The sequence below is a fragment of the Penaeus chinensis genome, chromosome 35 (assembly GCF_019202785.1).
Source record: "Penaeus chinensis breed Huanghai No. 1 chromosome 35, ASM1920278v2, whole genome shotgun sequence".
NCBI classification, from domain to species: domain Eukaryota; kingdom Metazoa; phylum Arthropoda; class Malacostraca; order Decapoda; family Penaeidae; genus Penaeus; species Penaeus chinensis.
Window position 1 is genome coordinate 7,965,234 of NC_061853.1, and position 8,840 is coordinate 7,974,073.

An 8,840-nucleotide genomic window follows, 5' to 3' on the forward strand; every position below is an offset into this window, starting at 1 on the left:
GACTCTTCCTTCCTTCTTCCCCGCCCGCCCACTCCCGCCCACAGGCTCTTCCGCGACGGTGGGCGTACGTACGTGCAGTGGGTGGGCGAGGAGGCGGAACGGACGGCAGCGGAAGGGCGTCTGGTCCTCGTCACCCTGATCTGCCGAGATGCCGCCAAGCCCAGCACGCCCGTATTCCGCCCGTGCTTAGCCTTCAGGGTCGCCGGCAGCCCAGGTGGGTGGCGATGGGTGGGCGCCGTTGGGATGGGGGAGTCCTCGGGGAAAGGGAATTATGTAATGTTAAAAATGGTTGGAGAATGTGGAGTTAATTCAACGATTGAATAAAGAAAAGACAGAGAATGAATTATGTTGAATAAAGAAAGAAAGAGAGATAGATCGGTAGCCAGATAGATAGATGTATATATAAATAGATGGATAGATTGATAGATAGATGGATGGATTAAAAGACAGAGAGATAAATCGGTTGGCAGGTAGACAAGTAGACTGATAGATGGATGGATGGATAGATAGAAAGATAGATAGATGGACAGATAGATGGTTAGTGCACTTTGAGGATGGATACAATTTTTGGATTTGGATATTTAAATTAATGAATAAGAGCAAGAATAAGAATAGAAATAGAAAAAAGAAAAAGGAAAAAAAAAAAAAACTCGACAGAAATAAAGGTTTCTGTCACATCTGTTTGTTTTTCGACTCTAAGGATTCAATTTACCCAGACGTAAGATTTCACAAGATTTAATGACTAAGGCCAATCTTGGTTTATAAATTAGTATAGAGTGAAATTTGTAAATGCCTCGTTGTGGTACGTCTGATGACGTCATAGTCACGTGATGGCGAAGGGTAACAGGAACAGCTACTTTCACGGGATCACAATTCAGTATTATACATCCTCTAGCTAAATAATTCAATACTATCTAGTTATTACTCATCAAAACCCTAAAATTATATTACAAGACAACCTAACAGAACATAATACTGCTAAACACAAACAAAATATAACACATCAGAGGCCACAAACATTCATATACTCAGCCTCTCACCCCCACCTTCCCCGCCTACAGGAGCATCTGAAGCCGCCCTTTCCGCCCCCGCACGTGGACAAGGGGCGGGCCTCTCGTCAGCAGAAGGGGCCATCATAGGTCTTGTGGTCACCTGCTTATCCGTGACCTACGTTGTGGCCATGACGGTGTATATTAGGGTGAAGAAGAGGAAGGAGAGGGAACAGAATATGTGAGTAATGGTTATGATGATGATGATGATGATGATGGTGATGATGGTGATGATGATAATGATGACCCACCTTCCCACTTCCGACCCCCCCTCCACCTCTTACCCTCCCTCCACCACCGACTCCCCACCTCCCCCTCTTACCCCCCTACACCTCCGACCCCCCCCCCCCCTTCACCTCTTACCCCCCTCCACCTCCTACTCCCCCTCCACCTCCGACCCCCCCTCCACCCCAAACACCCCTCCCCTCCACCTCCGACCCCCCCACCTCCACCTCTTACCCCCTACCCCCTACCCCCTACCGCCCCCACTTCTAACCATCCTCCCCCCTCCCTCACCTTCAGAAGCAAGCTAGCGGAGGAGGGCCTTCGGAGTTCGAAAAGCCGCTCCGGACGAGACCACCGCCGCCCACGCCACACCCGCCCTTCGCTCGTGTCCTCCGAGGACGACTCCGAACACGAGGACATCGAGGACCTGTCCCTGGCTTCGAGGTCGAGGAGAGCCAGTAGGGTGAGTGACGGAGGTCGACCTTCGCGTCTTTGGTTGTTGCTGTTGTTGTTATTGTTGTTATTGTTGTTGTTGTTGTTGTTGTTGTTGCTGTTGTTGTTATTGTTGTTGTTATATTTAATGTGTCTGTAAGTTCATGTTATTTAGGGTTAATGTTTGAATAACCACTGTTGAATATTTGTTTTTCTATTTTAAATACGTTTACATTATTCTCACACAAAGGTAACGCATAACAGGCGTCGAAACACATACCTCCAGGTATCTGTTACCTAATTACACATCAAAGAAATAATAAGAAATATCCATAAAATTAGAATAATATGACAACAACAACAACCATAATGATGATGATAATAATAATAATTACAATAATTATGATCATAATAATGGTAAAAATGATAATAATAATAACAACAACAACAATAATAAAGAAAATAACAAAACAAGAATAATATAAAAAACAACCTAAAATCTAAGAACAAAATAAAAGCGAATAAACTTCTTCCACTCAAAAAAAAAAAAAAAATATATATATAATCCTCAGGCCGGGAACAGCATCAGCTTCACCACGGCGGTCGTCCACGGGGAGGGGGAGATGACTGGCCCCCACCCCACCCACGACGCGGCAGACGGCATCGAGAGGGCGCCCAGGTCTCCCCTGGCGGTCGTCGAGACGTTCGGTGAGTGGGAGAGGTGAAGGGAGAGGGAATGCGAGGGGGGAAGAGGGGTGGGTGAGTGGGAGAGGCGATGGAAGAGGGAATGAGAAGGGGTGGGTGAGTGGGAGAGGCGATGGGAGAGGGAATGAGAGGGGGATAGAGGGGGGAAGAGGGGGGAAGAGAGGTAAGTAAGTGGGAGAGGTGAAGGGAGAGGAAATGAGAGCGGGGAAGAGGGGTGGGTGAGTGGGAGAGGGGAAGGGAGAGGAAATGGGAGGTGGAAAGAAGGTGGGTGGAAGAGGAGAGGGGGAAAGAGGGGTGAGTGGGAAAGGGGAAAAGATGAGGATGGAGGTGGGAAAGGCAATAAGGAAGGAGTGGATGAGATAGGGTGGAAGATGGAAATGCAGAGGGGAATGAGAGGAAATGTGAGAGGGGAATGAGAGCGAAAGGGTGAGTGGGAAATATGGAGAATGGAGAGGGGGTGAGGAGTGGATGGGAGAGGAGTGTGTGTGGGGGGGGGGGTAAGGGAGAGGGAAAAGGGAAAGGGAAAGGAGTGGGTGAGAGAAGGGGAAAGGATAGGAAAGGAGGATAAAGAGAGCGAAAAAGGAAAGGAAGAAGGGAGAGGGGAAAGGAGAAGGAAAGTGAGAGGGGAAGGGAAAGGGGAGACGAGAAGGAAAAGGAAGATGAAAGAGAGAGGGAAAAAACGAAGGAGAATTAATGAGCTACAAATTAAGCACAGGATATTTCCTCAAGTGTTATGGATCACTAAAAGCGAGATTATTCGAACCATACTCTTATATACTTCTTTTACTGTATACCAATCCGACTCTGGAATATTTTCTTACACATACCACCCTTCCATACAGACGAAGGCAGCGTGGGCGGCAGCGGAGCGCGGGCGGTGGGCGTGGTGTCCCCCGTCGAACAGCGAGAGGGCGGGCCAGACGACATTCACGCGGCTCATGCTAAAAGGAAACTCTACTTCAATCCGGCTTATTTTGAGCCAGAGATGCTGCAGGTAGAGATAACTAGTGTTTTTCTTATCAATATTCTCTCTTATCTTTTTTTTTTTGTTTCTTTTCACTTTTATATTGTTTCTTTTTGTTTTTTTTTTATCATTTATTATTCTTTTCTTGGCCCTTTGATTTTTTAACTTTTTATTTTTATTTTTTTTCCTTTTTTCTTTTATTTTCATGTTTTCCTCTTTATTCTTATATACTTCTTTCTCCCTTTTATTTGTATATTATCTTCTCTTCTTCAATTTTTTTTTCTTCTTCATTTTCATCATCATCATCTCCCTTTTCTTTTTCTTTCTTCGTCGCCTTCTTCCTCTTCTTTGTGGGAAGCTGACTTTTTTTTTTTTTTTTTTTTTTTTTTAACTTAATAGCAAGTTTAATTATCAAAGTTCTGAAGTTCAGTTAATAATCCTCGGGAAGAAATTTGTCTTCCTTTAGATAATTTAGATTTTTATATACTAATTCAGTGACCGGTTTGATCATTAGTGTTGCATTTCTGGTTCTGTAAAAGGACGAAGGAATTATATTATATCAACGCTTTCCGTGGGCGTTTTTTATGTGAACTTTTTTAGTCTAATATCAATAACCAAATATTATTCTGCCATTATATGACTTTTAACCCTCCTCCTGCTTCCCCCCAGGCGCCTCCTCCGGCAGCAATCGAGTTCCTGACGCGGATCCGCGAGATGATCACCATCGCCAAGTCCAAGATGAAGGCAAAGACGTACCACCCGAGCCTCGTGGACATCCCAGAAGAGGATTACGACTGCCAGTCCCGCCCCTTGAGCAGGTCCACCGCCACCTCCAGCAGGATCACGGTGGCCATGGACGACCTCCAAGACGGCGGCGACGGCGAGGCGGTGTATGCAAGCGACCACAGCATCCAGAGTGACTCCCTGGAGCGACGCCCACGCGAGGACGACAGCCGCAGTTCCACGCTCAAGAAGCTAGCCAAGCGCGTCAACAGCCACGGCCAGAGCATCGTCAGCGAGATCATTAGGACCCTCGACCTGAAGCCCCGTCTCCCGGCGCCCGTGGAGTCCGTCTACATCGCCCACACACCCCCCAGGAGGCCTTCCGCGCCCAAGCCCCCGCCGCCCAAGCCTGTGAATGCAAGGGAAGAGACTCCGCTCGAGACCGACGACGACTTCCCGGAGCTCATCAAGCCGTCCATGCTCAGGAGTGTCTTGCGGGACGGGAAGAGACTGACAGATCTTAACAACACCTTCGAGAACTTCCGTCAGGAGATGATGGCCACCTTCAACAGAATGAAGAAGGTTGGCGAGGCCATCTCGCCCAAGTCGACGCTTCAGAGAGTCAAGAACAGAAACAAGGCGGAGGCTTCCCCAGCCGGCACATTAGAAAAGGGAAAGTCACAAGCAACGTCAAGTGAGGGTAAGGTACAGAAATGGCTGCAGACCCTCGAAAACAAGAACATGTATTCCAGAATGTCTGAGACATCTAATGTCGTCTTCGACTCCCGCAAAGCGATGCCGAGAAGTAACAGCCCGCCGCCTCTCCCGCAGAAGGGAAGCAAACCTCCGACGCCACCCAGGAAGAGCAGAGCGCCAGCACAGCGAAGTATTTCGTTTAATGAGGCGAAGGAGCCAACACTTCCGTCGCCAGAGGAATCTGGCCATTCAAAAGGAACCAATAAAGCCCGCTCACCAGGAAACAGCACACAGGTGACCAGATCCCTCTCGTGGCAGAATGAACATCGTCACTATGACTCAAACCCACGTCGTTCACGCCAGCAGATGCCCTTGATGCCGGAGGATAGCTTGAATACGTCCTTTGGCTCTGAAGATGACTCCCTGAACGACCTGCTCAGTGAGGCAGAGGCTAAAGTTCCCAAAATGATCCCAAGTGACTCTGACAGCGTTTACTCAGACACAAAACCACGTTCTAAGGAAAAGAAGGCTAGCCATAAGGAGGAGATAGACACGAATTCCAAATCTCTCTCCAGACAGCTCCCTCGAGAGGAGGAAATAACAGAACGTAATGAGATTTTCAACAAGAATACTGGAGCAAAGACCATGTCTCGGCTGGCCAAGAATGGCGATAATGCTTACGAAGAGAGAAATAATAACAGCATCACTAGCGAGGACTATGACGACCATACTTATGAAGAAATACAATTCCCAAATAATGGCAAGCAAAAGAGGAGGGCTCCCCCCAAGCCAAAGAATAATAACGTAAGTGAAGTTCACATCGACAATAAGAACGATGATGATGATGGCCACTACAGCATATACAGTAACCCAGAATCTTTAGTGAGTGAAGTGACAATCCTTGGTGAAGAGAAGTGTTCGAGCCCCATTTACTCAGGTTGCAAAGTGACCATCCCTGTGACAGATAACGGGAATGGCAACACAGACGATAAAGACAATGGCTTCGACCAGGACACTCTAGAGAGAAGAGGCAAAAAGGCAGAACGCAGCAACAGCATTGTGCAAGATTCTTTGGAGAGGCCTAAGGTTAAGAAGCGGACTTTCGCTAATCATGAGAACAGCTTGGAGCGGGCAAAGGCTCAGAGGAGACTGTCCTTCCCAGGTGACAAAAACAGAGGTGATAAGAGTCTGCTGGACATTTACGCGTCTAGAAGCAGTATCAGAAGCCTGAGGAGCATCAAGAGTGACATGCACGATCCTTCATATTCTCCTATCACATTTTCAAACCCATCTTCTCCCACCAAGACTGAATCTTTCTACTTCAAAAACATTAGTAACAACACTAACCTTGGCGTCATCAAAAATAGTGAACCATCAAAGAAATTAAGAACATTCAAAGACTACCAAGAAATGAACTTTCACCGTGGGTCTTCAGATTCTTCGGAGACAAGCAGCAGTCCTCTCCCTGTCACAGGTTCCAGCATAAGCGTGAACTTCCGCAGTACAAGTCCGTCCAACAAGGAGCACAGGGAGCTCAAGCCACCTCTGCCCCCGAAACACACACGCCCCACAGACCCCAGTGAGAATGCTTCTCCTGGACTTCCCCCCAAGAACCGGATTGCTCGACCCCCTCTGCCACTTAAGGCATCCAGGAGGTCCGACTCATCCGACTCGGAACCTGAGAGACCAAAGCTTCCTGAAAAGTCTCGCAAGAAGGCTTCACTTGAAACTCTGTCGCGGTCGTCCAGTGGAAGCTCCATCCCTGAGCTGACCGAGGAGGAAGCTCGGTCTATCCTACATGGATTGTTAGCACACACACAGCCTGATGCCAACCGCCTCTCACCTCTTCATGAAGAAGACGATAATGATGGACATTTTTTAGGGGTAAGGAACACTGTCGCCGACTCTAACACTCGGCCCAGTGTTCCTTACTACGACACATTTAGCTCTGGATCTCAGAATAGCCTAACACCCACTTCCTCGTCCTCATCCCCGAGAAGCGATGACATTGAAGAAACAGGTTCCAATACCCTTGGCAGAGAGGTGGAGCACAGCCTCGACCGCCAGCTGCTACGACGACAGGACAGTTCTTGTGAGCCGGGATCCCCAGGGAGTGAAGCCCGAGTGAGCGGAGAGTTCATTCTTTCCACCACCGGCAAGTCGCCATCACTCCGGAGGCAGAGCTCACTGAGCCGCGAACAGACGAGTGGCTTCCTGGCCAAGCTTCGAGACATCACCGACGATGATGTCGATGGCGAAACTTTAACCAAAGGCATGGAAATTGCCCTCGCTCTGAAGGCCAAGTCTGACCTCGAGAAACACTTCAAGGAGAAGAGCGGAGCGGACAGCATTAAAAGGACCTGGCGGAAAATCATAGAGAAAGTCGACGACTCGAAGGAGGACAAAGACAAGATCTCAATCATGAAGTTCCAGCAATACATGGCCAGTCTGGAACGCAAGGAGAAGGAAGCGAAGCTGAAACAGGAAGACTCCGGCTACCACAGCACTGATTCCAGCGAGTCGGCCAACAGCAAGAACAGCTTGGCCTCCACAGCATCTTTGGGCGAGTCTCCTTTGGCGGCCCCTCCTGAGCTGCCTCTCCAGATAGGGACCGGAAACCGTCCTGTTCGCTCCCTCTCGTATACCTCCAGCCTGCAACGCCCCCTCTTCCAGCGATCCATGTCCCTCCAGCAGCTCGGCCAGAGCTCCAGTCAGCTCGAGCTCTCCCCGCGATACGAAACCGGAAGCTTCAAGAGAGCGAGCATGAGGGCTTCACTCGGACGAAGGCACCAAGGGGCGGAGATGGATGGCCTGTCCATTTACGTCAACAACTCCTTCGCTGCCGATGATGATGGCGACCACGGCAATGTGGCGCTGTGAAGGGGGCGTTCACACCAGCACATAAGAGTGAGCGCAGCACCACGAGGATCAAGTATATGCTACAGAAAGCAGTGAAAGTGATCATATTATATCCTTGTGTGTGTATTGACAATTGCCTCAGTGCCTTTGTAGTGATCAGTCAGACACTTCCTTGCAGTGTACAGTTGTAAACTAATATTTATGTTTTTTGATAAACTGGAAGTAGATTTAGAATACGTTGTTGCTCCTTCGGGGCCCACACAGACATGCTTTCGTCCCGTACTGCTGCTGTTTCCGAAAATCCAGCACGCTCTTCAACACTGAGGTGTACGTGACGAAGAACTCAAAATAATGTCGTTCTTTCGAAGTGAGGAACAGGGCACGTAGCCTGACAATGACGAGAACACCGAATCTAGTGCTCTCGCAGGAAGAAAAATGCCATAATCATAAAATAAAAGCTTTCGTTGACAATTTAACTCATAGCGCATCACTCATACGAAAGTGCAGTGAGATAACACCACTAAAACAGCATTTTATTGTTTTGTGTTTGCCCGTTTGAAGACCATTGCTTCTTCTGTCTCATTTATTTATTGATGTTGCAAGTATATCGCAAATGCAGAGATTTTGCATATTTTCTCCAGCTAAAATAATTACTTGACGATTGAATTGGTTGTCTCGTGTACTGTATCAGTCATTTTGATTTAACAATGCTTCATGATTAATCTTGTTATAATCTTGGTCATTATTTTTTATTATGTGTTTCTATTATGGTTGCTAATACTGTTAAAATTATTATTACAGTTACAATTAGTATTTATATTATCAATCTCATTATTATTATTATTATTATTATTATTATTATTATTATTATCATTATTATTATTATTATCATTATTGTTATTATCATTATCGTTATTATTATTATTATTATTATTATTATTTATTATTATTATTATTATTATTATTATTATTATTATTATTATTATTATTATTATTATTATTATTATTATTATTATTATTCCTATTATTATTATTATTATTATTATGATTGCTATTGTTAACATTATTATTATCATTATCATTATCAGTGCTATAATCATTAATTATTATTAACCATTTTCACATCAATATTGGCACATCCCGTTTCACTATCACTAATTAGCTGAATTTAATAAATCTGATAATAA

At 46.2% G+C, this 8,840-nt stretch overlaps 1 protein-coding gene across 1 annotated transcript in view; it reads left to right on the forward strand.

The window, feature by feature from the left end:
* The window catches only part of LOC125044041, a 25,818-nt gene extending 17,378 nt beyond the window's left edge, over positions 1–8,440 (forward strand). Inside the window, exons 4-9 of the mRNA XM_047640485.1 lie at positions 45–214; positions 1,062–1,230; positions 1,572–1,737; positions 2,279–2,414; positions 3,254–3,405; positions 4,045–8,440. Coding sequence (XP_047496441.1) covers positions 45–214; positions 1,062–1,230; positions 1,572–1,737; positions 2,279–2,414; positions 3,254–3,405; positions 4,045–7,674 — 4,423 coding nt within the window. The 3' untranslated portion in view covers positions 7,675–8,440. The remainder of the gene's footprint in view (positions 1–44; positions 215–1,061; positions 1,231–1,571; positions 1,738–2,278; positions 2,415–3,253; positions 3,406–4,044) is intronic.
* The last annotated feature ends 400 nt before the right edge of the window (positions 8,441–8,840 follow it).